The 19,716-nt window shown below is 39.8% G+C and overlaps 2 protein-coding genes across 4 annotated transcripts in view; one reads left to right on the top strand and one right to left on the bottom strand.

Moving 5' to 3' along the window:
* The window catches only part of LOC111975926 (ankyrin repeat domain-containing protein 13C), a 93,957-nt gene extending 91,490 nt beyond the window's left edge, over window positions 1-2,467 (top strand). The window contains exons 12-13 of the mRNA XM_024004598.2: window positions 4-104; window positions 242-2,467. Coding sequence (XP_023860366.1) covers window positions 4-104; window positions 242-372 — 232 coding nt within the window. The 3' untranslated portion in view covers window positions 373-2,467. The remainder of the gene's footprint in view (window positions 1-3; window positions 105-241) is intronic.
* Window positions 2,468-2,548: 81 nt separating this feature from the next.
* LOC111975606 (serine/arginine-rich splicing factor 11) lies at window positions 2,549-19,313 on the bottom strand. 3 transcript variants are annotated; one of them, XM_070447519.1, is made up of 13 exons: window positions 19,204-19,313; window positions 16,421-16,785; window positions 9,264-9,397; window positions 6,357-6,466; window positions 6,145-6,231; window positions 5,224-5,273; window positions 4,975-5,105; window positions 4,709-4,784; window positions 4,396-4,509; window positions 4,187-4,276; window positions 3,945-4,034; window positions 3,648-3,831; window positions 2,549-3,469 (listed from the first exon to the last, which is right to left on the bottom strand). In XM_070447519.1, the coding sequence occupies exons 2-13, from the start codon at window positions 16,675-16,677 to the stop codon at window positions 3,239-3,241; spliced, it is 1,554 nt and encodes a 517-aa protein (XP_070303620.1). In that variant the 5' UTR covers window positions 16,678-16,785; window positions 19,204-19,313; the 3' UTR covers window positions 2,549-3,238. The 3 variants fall into 3 exon arrangements, with proteins under 3 accessions (XP_070303620.1, XP_023859788.1, XP_023859786.1); XM_024004020.2 differs by lacking the exons at window positions 16,421-16,785; window positions 19,204-19,313 and adding exons at window positions 9,552-9,662; window positions 10,248-10,578; XM_024004018.2 differs by lacking the exons at window positions 16,421-16,785; window positions 19,204-19,313 and adding an exon at window positions 10,248-10,577.
* Between the last annotated feature and the right edge of the window lie 403 nt (window positions 19,314-19,716).

The following is a 19,716-nucleotide window of genomic DNA, read 5'->3' as shown; positions in this document are numbered from 1 at the left end:
CAGGTTATTAAACYTTCTGGAGGTGATCGCACCCTTCAAGCACTTTAATAAACTCKGAGAGTTTGTTCAAATGAAACTCCCTCCTGGTTTCCCTGTCAAACTGGGTAAGTACTATGTATAGTATACTGCTTAGTGGGAAACATATTCTAAAATATAAGAGATCCAGTTGGACGCCTGCTGACTGGCTGACCAGCTATATTCCCTGATGTTATAACATGTTTACATTTGTTTCTCCACAAAGATATCCCTGTCTTTCCAACCATTACGGCCACGGTGACTTTTCAAGAGTTGCGCTACGACGAGTTTGAGGAGTCCATCTTCACCATCCCCAATGAGTACAACGAGGACCCCAGCCGCTTCCCTGACCTTTAACCCTTTTGGGTGGACACCAGAAAGGGGTCACCTATGAAAGGGAATTGATATTTCATCAAGTTGTCATAGGAGAAGAAGACAAGAAAAGGAAATTGTATGTGTAATGTTTTAAATGGAAGTGAAAAGATGTAGCTACTATCCAGAGCTTCGTTTGGAGCTTCACTGAACGTTGGGCACTGGTTAGATGCATTACAGCCAGTCAGTACTGGGCTGAGTTGGCCTTGGCAGCAGAGGGGAGGACCTACTGCGCCAGTCGATACTCAACTCTTTGGTACTCCACCTGAAAGCAATGATAGACATGCTAAGAAATTGAATTGTACCAGAGCGAAGTTATCTTATCCTATTTGACTGGCAGCAAGTGTGGCATTATAAGTATTGCATATAAGAATTGTTTTCATATTCTACCTTTTTAAACTATGTAACAAACTACAATTCAGTTAAAGGAAATGAACCAGGAGTGAAAGTTGTCTGTAGATGATTAGGTACGATTTAAGTACAATGTAAAGGGCTCTATTCAAAATCCATATCACAGAAGTTCAGCGCCACTGCGCGATAGAAATGTAAAGTCACCGTGCCCGCGTTAGAAGACTGCGTTCACGGTAAACACTGCATATGTCGGCTCAATCGAAAATTACCTTCACATTTCAATCACGCTATAGAGTTAAACTTCAGCGGTATGGATTGAATCGAGCCCTAAATGCAATTTTTAAAGCAAGCAAAAACCAGGCCTTTTCCTTGCGCAAGGTGTAAATACCGCTGTTTTTATGTTTGTTTTATTTTGTGGTTTTTTTCTCTTCACTTTCTTTGTGTTAATATGGGTGTAGATGTCTTCTATGACAAGAAGAGTTTCTMAAGTTTGATGCCAAGCCTAGTTGATGTGAGTTCACCCAAAGAGGTAATTGGTTTGTATCGTGGTGACAATTGATATTTTTGTACATATATGGTGCTGGTAAAAATCTCCAATTCTCCTTTGTTTTTTGTCTTCATTGTCACACTTATGTCAACTCTTTGTTGACTTCTCCCCTGCAGACCTATGTATGAGCCAAGTGTACAAAGCACTGTGAGGTCTTACATCCTTGAGTTTTACAAGGACTGGATTATTCAGCAGAGTTTCCGTCTTCAGAAGAACAGTTTCAGTTGAGTCCTGATTGCTTCTGAACATTGCAAAATGTTGCCCCGTTTATACCTGGTTCCAACATCCATCCTTGTCCTSATTGTGCCCATATTTTCAGACAGTGTAAACGATTAAAAGACTCATTGTGATCAGATCTTTCTGACCACCTCCCGAGGTAGGATATCTTACAAGTGTAGACAGATCTGGACAGTGAAACCATTTAAATCATTATCCCTTCTAAAATCACTGACAGGTGGCACCATTGAATTATGGCATCAATATGTGTCTTAAAACAAATCAATATTATTTTGAAAGAATAGCTGTCAAATAATTTGCATATAGGGAAGGACCTGGAACTTRGGTCACAATGCAGACACAAAGGATGGATATTAAACACATTTTAATYACGRGTAGACATATTTCWGAAAATGTGGGCAATCAATGTGGACAAGATCAGGACAAATMARGCATGTTAGCACCAGGTATAAACAAGGCTTCCACGTTCAAGGAAAAGGTCAAATCCAATAAGCTTAGCTATGCCTTGCTTCAGGAATGAAATAGGACTTCTCTGAAGTGGTGCTCATTTGGTTCTGCTGGGTACTGTGAACAGGGAGGGTTTGCTGAGCTGCAGTGTGATCAATACTGCACCAGCAGCAATAGAAATAGCAGAATGCTTTGTACTCCCGACTCATTTCCTTTGTATATTGATCAGGGCCCTATTGACCCCTCCGGTAGTTATAAACCTTTCCATCATGCTTCCATGCCACACTACTGGTTAGTGCTGCAAATGGAAATGTGTTTTCTTCACTTTTTGTTGTGGGCTGAATGTTGTTTTACTCCTTACCATGGCTTTAGCTGCCAAGAGCTGATGTAAACACGTTTTCACTCATCTACATGCCAGTTGTACAACAAGAAACCTTGTATAAGCATGACACTATTTTCATATGAAAAACATTTTTACTAAAATAAAATGTCCACATAATGAACTTGTGTACCATTTGTTTATCATGCATTTCAAAACTGGTGCAGACTATCAAACATATCCCACCACAAAACCATAGCTATTTTGACCACGTTTTATTATAGACTTTCCTTTGTAAAACATGTAGACAGTACAGGGTGTTCCATCATAATCCAAACACTGATTTGGATCTACAGTATATCGTCACAGGTGGAAGGGTATGTCTACAACAGTATTAAGTGCTTTACAGATTGAGTCAATTTGTCAAGATTACAACCAAGAATAGAAAGCTGCACTGCACCGAAACCAGAATGGTACCAGGCTAAATACAATTTAACAGTCTGAGTGTAAAAGGTTTAGGTATACATAAGTTCAGTGAGTCATTTAGGAGAAAACAGTTCCTCTATGTTCAAGATGAATAAAATCTTTGAGGCCCAAAAAGGAAATCACTCACATTCAACAGGCCCTTCAACTTAAAAGTACAGAAATTTGACATTTTGCAAAAATCATTTGGGACAGAATTCCTACACATGCTCACCAGACACGGTCCACTACAGAAATAAACTGGCTATTTCAAACAGGAACAATATTTTCCCTAACCAGTCTAGAGATGGAAAGTGTCTCTAAAAACTGTACATCTCCCCAATAGGACTACAACCCACCAGACTCCCACAAGTATTCATTTAAAAGATCAGACACGTTATCTAGACGCCTTTAAAAAGAGAACGGTAGGGAATGGAGCCTATGTCGGTTTTCAGTGAACTCATCTGGCTGGGTTTCCCTGGGCGTACTCAGTCGCTCATCTCCATGTCTTCCTCATCATGGTGGTCATCTCCGTTCTGTTTGGACTTCTTMCCGCTCTCCCCTGCAAGCTTCTCGTCAGACTCCTGGGGCTTTGTGGGAGACGCAGAATCGGAGTCGCTCTTCCTCTCCTCTTCGTCCTCTACCTCTCCCTCTTTTCCACTGTCATAGCCTTGCTCCTCCTCATCGTAATCCCTGGTCACCTTCAAGAGCAAAGCGTTCTGAGCAATAAAGGAATAAATGGCACATGAAACAGGTCAAACTCTGGACATGAAAACATTCAGGGTCGGTGTCCCTGTACAGATTAAGCCTAGTCATGGCTAAAAAGCTATTTAGATGGACATTTAACAGATACGATTAGAATGAGCCGTTAATGTGGGAAAGTCAGTGGCTGCACACCTTGACATCTCCTTTCTCACTGTCAGATTTGCGGTCTCGGTCCTTATCCTTGTCTTTGCTCTTCTTACTAGTGGAGCGTTCTCTTTCGTCTCGGCTCTGATCTCTGACGTCTTTCCTCTCCCTCTCACGGTCCTTCTCACGGTCCTTCTCTCGCTCTTTGTCCTTCTTTTTGTCCTTCTTGTGCCTGTGGGGGGACAAGAACCATTGTATTTAAACAGACAGGTATACCTACAGATTACTGCACTGTGAAGCCCAGTGTGGTTCTGAACTAGGAGGACCTTCTTTTGTACCACTCACCTTCTAGGGGAAGGGGACCTGGACAGTTTCCTCTTTGGGGACCTGGACTTCTTTGGTGACCTAGAGGCGCTGCGGCTTCTTCTACGTCTCCTGTTGAAGACCAGATATTAAAGATGGGAGGGAAACCTTTAACCCTACATTCCACTGGTTGTCTTTGGGTTCCTGAAAGGTCTAGAACATCAAGCGGGATCAATGCATTTTGGTCAAGCTAACTACACTCATCCTTTATTTAATCCACTCACCGATTGATGCTTCGAGACCTCCTGGTACTGCTGTAGCTCTTAGGCGGCGTCTTGGAGCGCTTTTTGGATTTCTCATCTTTCCTCCTATCCCTACAAACAAGAAAAACAATGAAGGCAAAATGATTTGAAGGAATCCTGAAAGAGGTACATCATGCACCACATTTCCCCTGATCCCCGCTGTGAATATAACACTGTAGATGGCCACCCACCTGGATTTGCTGCATCTACCCCTCTCTCTGGAGTGGGACTTCCGTCTGCGGGGGCTCTTCGACCGCCTCCTGCTCCTCGAGTGGGACCTCCGTCGAGACCTGCTCTTTGATCGCCTGCAATGAGATTAGACAGGTTATTTTTTTTAACCAGAACTCAGAGCTGTCCCAACTAATCCATGCACTCAAACCACTCAAGATGCATCGTGACTGATTTGCTGATGTTTTCCAACATGCATGTAAAGTGGGGCTAACCTTCAGCACATCCAAAATTGCTGATTTAATTAAGGTATGCAGTTTCTCATCAGCGGCGTACCTGTGACGAGACCTGGACCTCCTCCGCCTCGACCGGGACCTGGAGCGGGAATGTTTGCGCTTGTCGTCTTTCTTATCTGCAAAGAGGAAGAATGAAAGCTCAGGAAACTCCAACGTAACAATACAAATCTGTGGGAATTGACTAACATGACAGCCGTCAATGTCTGAAGACGTGAGGAAGAGCACCATAGAAGAGAGGAATGGGTAATTCAGTCAAAATACATGTGTAATACTGCAAATATGTGGTCTAAATTAGTGAGAACTCACTTCCAGGCTCGATAGCGGCAGAGATGAGTGACTGGGCCTCTCTGACCCTCTTCATGGCCTCCTCTATCTCCTTGTTGGAGTCATTCTTCATACCAGGATTAATCATCATACCAGCAGCCATTGAATTCATCCTGCAATGGTCAAACCCCAGTTAGTCACCCAGAAAAATTACAGATAACTTTTCCACATACTCAATACAATAGTTAAAATATTCTTTATTGACTGGCCAGAATTGGAGGTGATAGTTACTTAGTAGGATCCATGGACTGCATAAGCTTCAGAAAGTCAGCAGAGAGGGCCTGAAATAAAGAACATGAAAATGCATAGTTATATACATTTGTAATGTGATAAGTAGATCAATAGGTTATTATGGGGGGGGGGGTTCTACTAAGCTAACATATGAAATTGTTTTAAGATGGTCATACCATGTTTGATTTAATTTTATTTTATTGCCTTTACTAGCTCATAGAAACGCATTGAATAACATTCATAAATGGCAAAAAAATTATCACAAAATAAATCATAAGGAATATAGTTTTGAAGTGCCTGTCCTATATCTAGGAGATAAGAAAGCTCAGGAAATGTACATTTTTTTGGACACGTTTAACACCTTATTTTTGTTGCCACAAAACTACCTAATGGAAGTATTTCCATTCATTTGTATTAGCCAGGTCCTGTGACACTTGTGGGGGCGTAGCGCGAAACGGAGAACACAATTGTGTTCGTGAGTCTCCCCTTTCCACAATGGGGTCATTAGTTTGTAGCCCAAACAATTTGGATGCTACAGACAGAAGTTGGCACATCATCGTTACCGACTTCAGTCGTAGAGCAAAACACAGAACACCATCGTGTTCGTAGGCATTCCATAGAGTGGAAATATTATTCGTTTGTAGACCAAACAGTAGGAAGCTTTGTGGGAAGACCGATTTTTGTCTCATGGTCTGACAAAGYCCGCTGTAGCTCGGCCACTTTCCACCACAGATGCGGAAGGCCGCCATAGTCGGATGCGGTGGATTGAGACGCAGCCCATGCCAAAAAACAGACATCTCTAGCTTAAACTGACAGATTGAGACAAAGATTTTTTTATTATGTTACTTACAGATTAATAGTATAACCTACACCCGTTTTAAAGTACAGAGAGTTGTGAAATAGAAAGTAGCCATGTCCAACCTGGGGGTTGATGTTGCCAGACATGCCCATGGCAGCCATGTGATCCATGTTGGGATTTCCGAGAGCTGAAAGAGGTACGCCTCCCATCTGCAAGGACAAGGGATACACGTCAGACAAATCTTCCTTCCAGCTACTTTTTTGTTGTTGTCAAAATGGGGCCTTTGGTTACACAGTTGATAGGTCTCATTTCGACATTAATAGATAACACTTACGGACGCCAAAGGATTTGGAGTGGGGAGAAGGCCTCCTCCAGGCATGCATCCTGCCACGGCATTCGCTGGTGCCAGCAGTGACAGAGCTTTAGACTCATCAGGAATCACTCCTAGAGAAAAACACCACAGGTCTTTGCAAAAATCCACCACACTCAAACAGAGCCACAAACAAACCACCTCAAACTAACTACTCTTACCACAATAGATATGTAGTAAGACATACATTCCATTTTGTGTTGTCGGAAAATGTTGGTCCCTAATTTGCTAAGTATGATTTCAGAATACTACTACGAGAACAAAGTCACAATACACACTGTGGTCAACACTGCCAAGATTGCATCAGCTGTACTTGTTTTTTAAGTCATGAACCAAACGTAAGCACAGCCGGTTGTCCAGTGGGATGTGCTCTCAAGTTTCATTAGATGTTTTATGAACAAGCGACTCGTGCCGGCTGCTTCGCTACAAAGCACACAAAAACATCAAGATACACAAAACAAAGTTCAGGGAAAAGGTAACTACTTTAGTCTAAAAACACTTACCATTACAAAACAAACAGAGAAAAGCTCGACCAAATTCTGTTTTCTGGGCTTTTGCTGGTGGCTTCTTCCTTCCAAAGAGCCTACAGCACTGTTGATTGGCTACTGTATTCACCAGAGGGGTATACTACGAAGCAAGCTAGAGCTACTCAGGGTTTTCTACAGCTAACCAGCATTAGTTAGCTTCACATTCCACCTCCGGCTTCATCAATACTACAAATGTGGATATTGCCCGTCCGCCTGCCTATAACCCTGGCTAAGCAAACGCTGAAATAAAAAATAAAAAAATGCATTCTGTCATTACTAAATGTGGAATGTGATATATTAACATGACTATTTTTAACACAAAAACATTTGATTCATAAAATACTGAATCAATTGTCATCCTCAAATGAAGCGGATGACACAATCTTTGCAAGAGGGAGGGAATCTGATTTAATTGGTCCTCAACTCGTTGCTCAGTCATTTCATTCAGGGTAAGTGGAGTTAGCCTGCCCTGGAGCTGGTTAGGATCTGTTGCCATAGAAATGTACCTGGCTAAAAGGCGAGCCACTTTCGTATGACTGGTTATCCTGAGTTGACCAAAGTTACTTCGACAACTCCTCAAACGCGCTTCGTAGGATACCACTCATGTACAGTGTTGTAAACTTTAACTTGCAACTAACAGAAATAATAATATATAATAATTTGGGGGTTGTTTATATTTCATCCTGTTACTCACAAGTGTGTAATTGAAATGTGTTTATTTGTCTAAATATCTCAATTCCCCGATGACCTGCAGAGAGTGGGGTCACAGTCAGGGTCGCAATTGTACAGCGCCCCTGGAGCAATTAGGATTAAGTGCCTTGCTCAAGGGCAAAGCAACAGACTTTTTCTTTCTTCACCTTGTCGGCTCTCGTATTCGAACTGGCCCAAACTCTAACCCCGAGGCTACCTGCCGAAGAGTACTGAGTAGGCTCTGACAAAAAAGGGAAAATGCCAGAAAAAGCTCAAATAGTTAACCATTTCTATGAGCCCAATGCTGAAGAAAAAAAATATACAATAGTGGAATAAAAACGAAAATCTTATGAGATGGTCCATGGGTGTGCAATCTAAAATTAAGCTAATTTCAAATCAAACAAGGCTTCATCTTTTCTGAGAAAAAAAACAACACTTGAGAAACAGGATAAGCTGCAGAAGACAAAACTGTTGGGTGGCATTTTCAGCAGGGCCTGGTGTATAGGGCTGAACCAGGAAAAACAACTGTAAAAACAACAAGAAAAGCCTCCGTTAAATGTGTGACTTACTAAACCCGTTCAGAGTCAAGTGGAGAGGATCATTATAAAGCATTTCACTACAACAACCAGTCCTACTTTTACCTGCAGTTAGTGAAAATATATGGGGATGGAGATGCACATATGTATAAAAGGACTGCGAAACAAAGCTATTCAAATTGGGTGGGTTAAGTCCAAACAACAGATAAGCATGTAAATCGTAACCAAAATGATGTTCAGAATTTCCCAGGCCAGTAGCTGAAAGTAGCTAAAGGGATGTAGGCTGAGTACTATATGTAACGGATGTGAAATGGCTAGCTAGTTAGCGGTGGTGCGCGCTAATAGCCTTTCAATCGGTGACGTCACTTGCTCTGAGACCTTGAAGTAGTGGTTCCCCTGCGGCTTTTGTGGAGCGATGGGTAACGATGCTTCGTGGGTGACTGTTGTTGATGTGTGCAGAGGGTCCCTGGTTCGCGCCCGGGTCGAGGCGAGGGGACGGACTAAAGTTAAACTGTTACATATACAAATCTACTTTGGCATGCATTGCCGCAATCAGTTAATTTACTTGTGTATGCTTCCTTTAGTTTATTAGACGCATACCTACTATAGATTGTGGCCTTTAAACTGGGATTACTTTAATCTCGTTTCCAGATTTAAGATTGTTGATATGAGGGATAGGGAGGGCCGTTGGCCCCTGCTATTGCTATGGTTCATTGAGTGGTTATTCTTACAATGAAAAGATGCTTTGGAGATAAAGATAAACTTTCTTTCTCTAGAGCAGAACAACAGTGGGAAGGGGCTCAGGAGCCGAGTTGCCATTTATGTGTCTAATCTCTTGATGGCTGTAGAGGACCCTGTTCAGTCTGCAAGGGGATCAGCAGATGCCTTGTCCATTTCAAAAACCACAACACACAAATACATTTTTTAAATGTATTAATAGGCTATACTAGAACCGCAAGATTACACATGTATTCCCATTTACCCCTATTATATTGCCAATCTCTTGTAAGACTTTTGTACTAAATCTTACTTTAAATTAAATATTGATAAACAATGGGGTTTGATTGAGCTTTGTTGTATGTTGGAAAACGTTAGAAATAGGACAAAAGATTACCAACCTTCTGCGAATGGGACAACAATCAGGGCTCTGTCCACGAAGACAGTGTTGGTCAGATGCTGGGACACTCCAACCGACTCAGATTCAAGGAACTTTACAAAACAGACACGTGAAGTCACAGGCAAGGAAGATTCACTGGAAGAAAATACACATTTGTTGTGCAAGAAATACAAAGATTCTCGACATATGGTATTAGAAACATGGTACTGACACTGTTAGTATACTTTCTTCCTGAAAACATAAATGCTCACTTTCCTAATTAAACATATTTTATGTCTGGTTTAGTTACAATTGGGAAGAGAGAGCAATGAAAGAACGTTGCATCTCTTGCAGTCTTTTCTTGTCTTTGCCATGAGAGCTTCAGAGGGATGATCAAGACGTCTTGTAATTCCTACCTTAACTGCAGTGCAGCCAGGTGTAATTCGACAGGTGAAAAACAGCAAAGCACAGAACAGATTAATTAGCTCCTACTACCCTGCCCTGTTATTCAATGGAGCCATTTGTTTTCACAGTATCATTGTAATTCAAAACAGTTTGATTCGCGACAGTTTGTTTTGTCAACTAGTTACTATAGTACTGACTGCAGGTTTGATTTATTATTCGATATCACAAGATAACTTACTAACCAGTTGTTTCTCAGTACAGTAAGCTGGTTAACGTTAGATGTTTCATATAGGCACTGAGGGACAACAGTTCGCAGATATCCTACTCAATGAGCTTGCTGTAACCAGTGTTTACTAGCTAGCCATCAAGTTAACCACCTAGCTAAATTACGAGCTCACCGCCAAGTAGGCGCGAGTTTGGCTCCTCTGTGTCAGTTGCATGAGCAAGCGCACACTCATGTGTGCCAACTAATTACTACTAGCTAGGGYTGGACTGAGGCCGCACAGGCCCCAACCTATGTGATGGCCAAATRTGGCAGAATTTTCATGGAAAATGTACGTCGCTACTAGCTAGCTAATTGTCTAATATTCATAATACTCACTCTGGTGGAAATAACTTTAGTTCTTCAATATTTCCCAGAAACCCGAAGAGAGATCTCATCTGTTCAGAGGTGGTACTCGGAGAGACATTTGTCACCTGAATAACGTTCGTCATTTTCCACGACTATATGTTAATTTGAAACGCACAGACGTCTAGCTAGATGTAACAACCCAACTAATTTAGCATCTAAAGAACGTAACATATAATTGTGCAGTCAAGCAAGCATAAACAACAATCATTTCCACTAGCTAATGCTACACAATTCAATTCCCACGGCCATTAGCACGCTACCAAAGATTTGTATAACTAAACCAAGATAGACCACAGCCTTTCGTTTCAAACGGGAACAAATGAGTCATATTGGGCAGAGCCAAGCACGACCTGGCGAGATGCAATTGGCACGTTCTAGCGGACATCTGCATATTTCCGTTACGGAACGCCACCTCTGAAGTGCACATGTGCAATAACTCAATTCGCCTTTGCGATGATAAAATTATGATATATATTTTTTTAAATACATGTTTTTTATTTTTTTATTTAACCTTTATTTAAACAACGCGATTAAAATAAAAAATAAACTTTGCAACGGGTAAAGTCTACAAAACGTAGTCCACTTGGTTCATAACACATTTTAGTTTTGGGAACAGAAAACTATATTGAGGTCAAATGTTTCATCGAGGAGAAAATTTGCAGAATGTCGGCCAAAATTCATTACGTTCCATCTTCTCCCAATGCCGGACAGTGGGCTTCCTCTCACTACCATATTTGGTAGTGAGTGGAAATGCCACGCAGATGCTTCACATTTAAACATCCGGTGAAATATCTGTCTCATTGTTCTATCTGTGACGCTACTGTTAGCTAGTAAGTTGTACAACGCTAGCTTCTGCCTCTACTTCTATGATATTATGGCGGTCCGCAAACAAACGTTAAGAGGTGGATGCCGCCACCTACTATACTGGAGTGTAGTCAATCACAGTTTACAGACTAAATTAATAAAAGGTACAAACATTAAGAAAGACGAAACCTTCCTACCTAATCCGTACTACTAATAATATTTTAAAAAGAGCCCTACTAACAAACTCTCCCCATCTTTCCTAATAATAACAATAATAATAATGTAAAATTAACACATTTACAGAAAGACCTGTGTAAAGGCCAACTTACAGAAGAGGACATTTTTGAGGCAATAAAATATTTTCAGTCTGGAAAAACACCAGGGCTTGATGGTATACCAGTAGAGGTATTTCAGACCTTTTTTGATGTACTCAAAGATCCATTATAAAACATGTCTTAATTACTCTTATACAAATGGTAGACTTTCAGGTACTCAACAAGGTCTGATTTCATTACTACTAAAACAGGACCCATGTAGTAAGTAAAGATCCAGTCCATTTAAAAAACTGGAGGCCTCTAACACTTCAATGTTGTGATGTGAAAATCCTGGCGAAATGCATAGCACATAGAATAAAAAAGGTTTTACCAGATATTGTTCATCCTGACCAAACAGTTTTTTTTTTACATGGACAATAAACGACAATTACTTGAAACAATTGAACATTATGAAACATTGAAGATACCAGGCTTGGTCTTCATAGCAGATTTTGAAAAGGCGTTTGATAAAGTAAGACTAGAATTTATATATAAATGCCCGGATTACTTTAATTTGGTGAATCTCTTATACAATGGGTTAAAGTTYCAGTATGTACAGCAACCCCAGATGTAAAATAGTAAATAATGGTTACTTCTCAGAAAGTATTGAGCTTTTAAAGAGGAGTAAAACATTCTGTCCGTTGTCTCCGTATCTATTTATTATGGCKATTGAAATGCTAGCTATTAAAATTAGATCCAACAAGAACATCAAGGGGAAAGAAATTCAGGGGATAAAAACAAAAAAAGTGTCAAAGTATGCCGAGGACTCTAGTTTTTTTCTTAAATCCCCAATCTGGATCCCTGCACAGTCTCATTGAAGATCTTGATCACTTTTCTAGCCTCTCTGGATTAAAACCTAATTATGACAAGTGTACCATATTATATTGGATTGTATTGGATTGGATCGTTAAAAAAAGTGTTTAAACTACCTTGTAGTTTACCAATAAAATTGGTGGATGGTGAAGTAGACATACTTGGGATTCACATCTCAAAATATAAATTAAWTTACCACAATTAATTTCAATGGAAAATTAGCAAAAATAGATACGATTCTGCAACCATGGAGAGGTAAATACCTGTCTATTTATGGAAAAATCACATTGATTAACTCTTTGGTCTTATCCCAGTTTACTTACTAATGGCACTGCCTACTACAGATGACTACATTTTTTAATCTAGTGAGCCACAAATATTTCATTTTATTTGGAATGCTAAGCCAAACAAAATTAAACATGCCTATTTATATAATGAATATGAGTTTGGGGGGCTAAAATGATTAATTATTAAAGCTTTAAAACTCTCACTAAAAGCTTCACTCATACATAAATTATACTTAAACCCAAAATGGTTCTCCAGTAGATTATTAAGAAAAGCTCATCCTTTGTTCAAAAATTGCCTTTTTGACTTCATACAGATTACAACTTCTCATTTCCGACTAATTGAAAATGACTTAAAAAAAAAAAAGTATCACCCTTTCTTAAACAAGCCATACAAAGCTGGTTACAATTTCAGTTTTATCCTCCAGAAAAGAAAACAAATATTACAACAAATATTATGGTTAAACTTAAATATACTGAATAATAAAAAACTATTATTTTGGGATTTTTTTACAAATTTGTATTATAAATATTAATGATATTATGAATAGAAACGGAGGAGTTGTCACATATGCAGTTATCAAAAAAATATGAGAATATCCGCTCAATCCAAACTTACAACCAACTGATTGCAGCACTACCCCAAAAATGGAAGAGGCAAGTGGAAAAGGGAGAAGGTAGGGAACTTGTTTGCCTGCCATATATTAAATAATACAAATCGTCTGAAAGGAACTGGCATAAATAGAAAAATATACCAGTTTCATCGGAGGACAAAAATGTTGACAGCTGCGCCACATAGGTTGCAAAATAAATGGGAGGAGATTTTCAATGTACCAATTCCATGGCACATGGTTTATGAACTGGTACAAAATGTTACACTTGATTCAACACCTAGAGTTTTTCAATTTACACAAATGGAATAGACAAAAGGTGGAAATTATAGGCAATTAGCAAGACACCCCCAATAAAGGAGTGGTCTGTGGTCACCACCTGCAGAACCACTCCTTTATTGGGGGTGTCTTGCTAATTGCCTATAATTTTCACCTTTTGTCTATTCCATTTGCACAACAGCATGTGAAATTTATTGTCAATCAGTGTTGCTTCCTAAGTGGACAGTTTGATCACAGAAGTGTGATTGACTTGGAGTTACATTGTGTTGTTTAAGTGTTCCCCTATTTTTTTGAGCAGTGTATATATATATAATATATATATATATATGGGGCATACAACAATCTCAGCTCTGTAGATTTTACTGTAAAGAGACAGAATCAATTGATCATTCATTCTGGTATTGCCCCTATGTAGCTTGTTTCTGGACACAGGTTCAGGAATGGTTAAAAAAAATAAAAAAAATAAACATGCACTTAAAATGAACCTTACAAATAGGAGTGTTGGGTGATTTGGAAAGCAATAGTCAGTCAATAAATAATGTAATAATACTCGTAGGAAAGGTTTTCATCTGTAGCTCACAATCTGTGGATAATAAACGATTAGAAAGGTTAAACATTTTTGTAAAACATCACAGCAGAATTAAAAAATATATGGCACATGGAAACCAAACGAGGGTGGTCTATGGTGATAGGGGGATGGGCTGAGAGTGGCTGAGGGTTGTGATTAACGAGTTTATGTTTGGTAATGTATTATTGTTATGTGATTTCTTTATATAAAAAGTACCATGTATGTAAAATGTGTATGCAAAAATGTATGTATATGTAGCACAAACACTGTAAAAAAAAACTAAGATATTTGAGGGGGGGGAGGTTGTGATGGAGGGGTTAATAAAAAAAAAAATAAAAAAAAATAAATAAAACTCTCCCACCCCCAAAATTCCTTCCACCCCCTACACATGGAATATTTCCCTCTCTTCCACATACTAGTACCTACAACAATACATCTACATATGTTTCACTATTTCATTAACCATATATTCCACACAAACCATTTACATGCTTGCAAACCAGATGTAATGACTTCAATGTCAAATCAAATCCAATTTTATTGATCGAGCACACATATTTTGGAGATGTTATCGCAGGTGCGGCGAAATGCTTATGTTTCTAGCTCCAACAGTAKGTAAAGTAATAAGATTTTTTTTTTAAACGAGCAATGTTAGAGTCTGGAATATAAATATATACAGTACCAGTCAAAAGTTTGGACACACGGGTTTTTCTTTATGTTTTACTATTTTCTACATTGTAGAATAATAGTGAAGACATCAAAACTATGAAATCACACATATGGAATCATGTAGTGACCAAAAAAGTGTTAAACAAATCCAAATATATTTTATATATTTGAGATTCTTCAAAGTAGCCACCCTTCGCCTCGATGACAGCTTTGCACACACTTGGCATTCTCTCAACCAGCTTAATTTAGGTAGTCACCTGGAATGTACTTTAATTAACAGGTGTGCCTTGTTAAAAGTCAGTTGTGTTGTGACAAGGTAGGGTTGGTATAAAGAAGATAGCCCTATTTGGTGAAAGACCAAGTCCATATTATGGCAAGAACTGCTCAAATACGCAAAGAGAAATGACAATCCATCATTACTTTAAGGCATGAAGGTCACTCAATCCGGGACATTTCAAGAACTTCAAAAGTTTCTTCAAGTGCAGTCCCAAAAACCATCAAGCGCTATGATGAAACTGGCTCTCATGAGGACCGCCACAGGAAAGGAAGTTACCTCTGCTGCAGATGATAAGTTCATTAGTTACCAGCCTCAAATTGCAGCCCAAATAAATGCTTCACAGAGTTTAAGTAACAGACACATCTCAACATCAACTGTTCAGAGGAGACTGCGTGAATCAGGCCTTCATGGTCGAATCGCTGCAAAGAAACCACTACTAAAGGACACCAATAAAGAAGAGACTTGCTTGGGCCAAGAAACACGAGCAATGGACATTAGACGGGTGGAAATCTGTCCTTTGGTCTGATGAGTCCAAATTTGAGATTTTTGGTTCCAACCGCTGTGTCTTTTTGAGACGGAGAGTAGGGGAACGGATGATCTCAGCATGTGTGGTTCCCACCGCAAAGCATGGAGGTGGTGGTGTGGGAGTGCTTTGCTGGTGACACTGTCAGTGATTTATTTAGAATTCAAGGCACACTTACCCAGCATGGCTACCACAGCAGTCTGCAGCGATACGCCATCCCATCTGGTTTGCGCTTAGTGGGACTATCATTTGTTTTTCAACAGGACAATGACCCAACACACCTCCAGGCTGTGTAAGGGCTATTTGACCAACAAGAAGAGTGATGGAATGCTGCATCAGATGACCTGGCCTCTACAATCACCGACCTTAACCCAATTGAGATGGCAGCCAACAAGTGCTCAGCATATGTGGGAACTCCTTCAAGACTGGAAAAGCATTCCAGGTGAAGCTGGTTGAGAGAATGAGAAGAGTATGCAAAGCTGTCATCAAAGCAAAGGGTGGCTACTTTGAAGAAACTCAAATATAAAATATATTTTGATTTGTTTAAAACTTTTTTGGTCACTACATGAATCCATATGTGCTATTTCATAGTTTTGATGTCTTCACTACTATTCTACAATGTAGAAAATAAAAAAAATAAAGAAAAACCCTTGAATGAGTAGGTGTGTCCAAACTTTTGACTGGTACTATATATAKAATTATTATTTTTGGGGAAATGATCCGTGGTCCTACAAAACGGGGGCCACCAGTTGCCAATACCTGATCTAGGGGGAGTGGATTTTTGCTGTGTTCATAGCAATAGCCAAGTGAGAAGGTGGTAACTGGTAATTACCAGTTGTGAAGTCGTAAATAGAAGTTGGATGCACTGCATTCACGTTTTCAAACATTGAGGTCAATTTRTTTGCCCATAAAAAGTATATCCAGAGCAGCTGTGACTTTCTAATACAAAAGGAAGATGAACAGACTCAATTTTGTATCAACAACTTGTATTTTGTTCTTACCATAAACAATAACTGCTGAAGATGCCGCCATGCGTGCTGTCCTTTTTGTTGACAAATAACGTCCGAGGTGCAAGTGAGATGATAGAAGAGTTTCCAGCAATGACCAATTCACTGAACTCACTGTTGAGTTTGGATAAATGTGAGCTTACTATTTGCACCGTAGGAGCCAGTGGAGGCTGCTGAGGGGAGGACAGCTCATAATAATGGCTGGAATGAAGTAAATGGAATGGTATCAAACACATTTGATACCATTCCATTCACTCCATTTGCGCCATTACACTCCATTCCAGTTGATGCTCTGACCCAAGAGGAATGGGAGGTGGTGGAGGAGGTGTGCAGAGTCCTGGAACCCTTTGAGCAGGTCACTGTGGAGATCAATGGAGAGAGGTACAGTAAGCAGTTATTACTACATCATTATTTAATCCAGTATTATATATGTATATGAGCAGTAGATCCGAATGTAGTATCAGTAGACAAAACATGAACCTGAACTAATAAGTTACTGTTCTCTCTTTTCAGATATGTGACATCCTCAAAAATGATACTCCCGTGTAAGGGTCTGCAGCGAATCACAGCCAGCCGCCAGAGAGAAGCAAATGTAACCACAGGACATGTGACAGAGTTTATGGACACCCTATGTTCATCAATGGACAGAAAGTTCCACAGAATGGAATATAATCACATGCTATCAGAAACTGCTGCACTTGACCCCAGGTTTAAGAAGTTAGCCTTCAGTGATGCCAGAGCGATTGATGAGGCTTTTCAAAGAATAACCTCAGCAGCAGGGAGGGACAGCCCCAGCAGTCAGCTGGCTCAGGCACTGTTTGACGGGAGAGCAACTGGGGATGCAGCACAAAGGAATCCCTCAGCAGATGCCATAATGGAGGTCCGATCCTATTTGGAGGAGCCCCTGCTTCCTCTAAAGATCTGCAGATCCTCTGAGTTGGTGGAAGAACAAGGCCTCTGTCTACCCACGACTTACTAAAGTCATGACAGGGAGACTGCATAGTGGCCACATCCGTTCCCCCTGAGAGGGTCTTCTCGAAAACGGGACAAAAATATATATTTTTATTTGATATGGTGCAATATTCTATTATGCTGTTCAGAATGTATTCGTTTTAAATGGTTAGATTTATATGCACTTTGTTTATATACATTAAAAAGTTATACTTTAAATGCAAATGTTTAATAGCATTTTTTTTCATAACAAACCAATGCATTTTTAAATACATTGTGGTTAAGGTAGAGTATGATTTAATTTAATAATTTAATTAGAATTGTTTTAACACCAATCATAGTCAAACTATCGCAAGCGGTTTGACTTGAAAAAATACAAAACATTTTTTTTTTAAAGAGCCGTTTTTAAAGAGCCGTCTCACTGAAAAGAGCCGGAATGCCAATCACTAATTCAGTCTTCAGTGCATCAGCTGCTGTCTTACCAATCATAGTGTCTGCGAGGATAACAGCAGCAGGCACTCTAGCGAACCGAGCAAAGGATCACGGGCACTTGGCGCGAGCAGAGAACAGGTAAACAGTGCAATGCACACGCACGGAAACTAAATTTGAAAAAGTAGGCCTATAAATATAAAATAACTAGAGATTTCACACCAGTGACACCAGTAAATGTTTTCCTTCTTATTATGATTTTAAAAACTTGAACATATTCTTATCCATTTTCAAAATTCTTCCCACGTACCTTCTGGTACCCCCTTTTTGGAAACACAGCTCTAGGACAAAGTGACTTTTAGCAACATATTCGCCTATATTCACACTCCAGTGTAGTAGGATACACGGCACACCCAGAAGAGGACTGTCCATCCTTCAGAGCCTGGTTCCTCTCTAGGCTTCTTCCTAGGTTCTGGCCTTTCTAGGGAGTTTTTCCTAGCCACCGTGCTTCTACACCTGAATTGCTTGCTGTTTTAGGCTGGGTTTCTGTATAGCACTTTGTGACATCTGCTGATGTAAAAAGGGCTTTATACATACATTTGATTGATTGTAAGCAACTTTCAGTTGGTTGTGATCCGCCAATGCAAATTTAAAGAAGAATAAGAAGTATGCTGGTATTTACGGAATTACGAGATGTGTAGGCAGCATAATGCCGCGTTTAAAACGACTGGGAACTCGTGAAAAATTTGCTCTGGCTGGGAAAAATAGATCTGAACGGTCATCCAACTCGGGCCTCTTTATAGAGTTCCGACCTGAAGATCCCTGACATGATTTGACCTCGTATTTTTCCGAGTTCGCAGTTGTTTCGAACGAGGCATTAGACATCACCGGAAGTGTAATTTAGATTAGTGTGACAAACTAGCTAACTACATACAAGCAAAACATGATCTAATTTCAGAATACACATTTTATGGAATGGTTGTGATTTCAAGTTGACAAGCTATAGAGTCACCTGTGGAATATTTTGCGGCCTTCACAGCGTTCGTGACATTATTTTGTCTGTATACATCTGCGTCCATTTAACGTTAATGTACATCTTTAGCAGCTAGCTAACTAACTATCAGTCTACCTGCTCCAACTCGGCTGACTACATCGAGAGTTCTCCAACCCCAGAGTGGTCAGTAAATCAATGTACTTTCTTTCAAAGGTGTACATTTGTCTTAGTGGCTTGACTATGTTGTATGCTCATTGCTAGATGAGGAACACTCAACTCCCTTCGTTCTCTTATATCGAGACGGAGTATAGACATTGATAAATGGTCGCGGTATTTGTTAGGAACAACATTGAGTCAATAACTATTACTTGTAAAAAATAAGTTCGAAAACGCTTAACGTTACCTGTACATATGTTTATCCTGTACAACTGTGGTCCTTCCGCAGCGTGTTTTAAATTAATACTTTTAATAAAAACGTTTCAAATACAACCACCGACCTTTTCCTAATTTGTGTTGCTCAACTGCTGTTGTCAGACGTACAAAGTAAACCGAGCTTCAATCGGCACAAGCGCATTCGGACTGATTTGATCAACACATATGAGGAAAAAGTCGGTGGTTGTATTCGATAATAAAAAATAAATACATTGTTGAATTTCAGCACCCCACGGAATGAACGTAGTTGTACAGCTAAGCATTTTTAGAAGTATCGACTGTTGATGATTCAATGTTTTTGCTAGCAAATTGCGCGACCAGTTATCAATAGTGAATTTATTGAGCGTTCCTCAGGTAGGTCATTGCATGCTGGAGAACCTAGCTTCACGAAAAGCTCCTGTCTTTACAAGCTCAGCTTAGCTCTTCACACAAGAATGTGTGCTGTTGCAAGAATCGCTGTTTTTTTTGGGGGGGAGAACATTAC

Source organism: Salvelinus sp. IW2-2015, linkage group LG16 (genome assembly GCF_002910315.2).
Source record: "Salvelinus sp. IW2-2015 linkage group LG16, ASM291031v2, whole genome shotgun sequence".
NCBI lineage: Eukaryota > Metazoa > Chordata > Actinopteri > Salmoniformes > Salmonidae > Salvelinus > Salvelinus sp. IW2-2015.
This window is presented reverse-complemented; position numbering and strand designations above follow the sequence as displayed.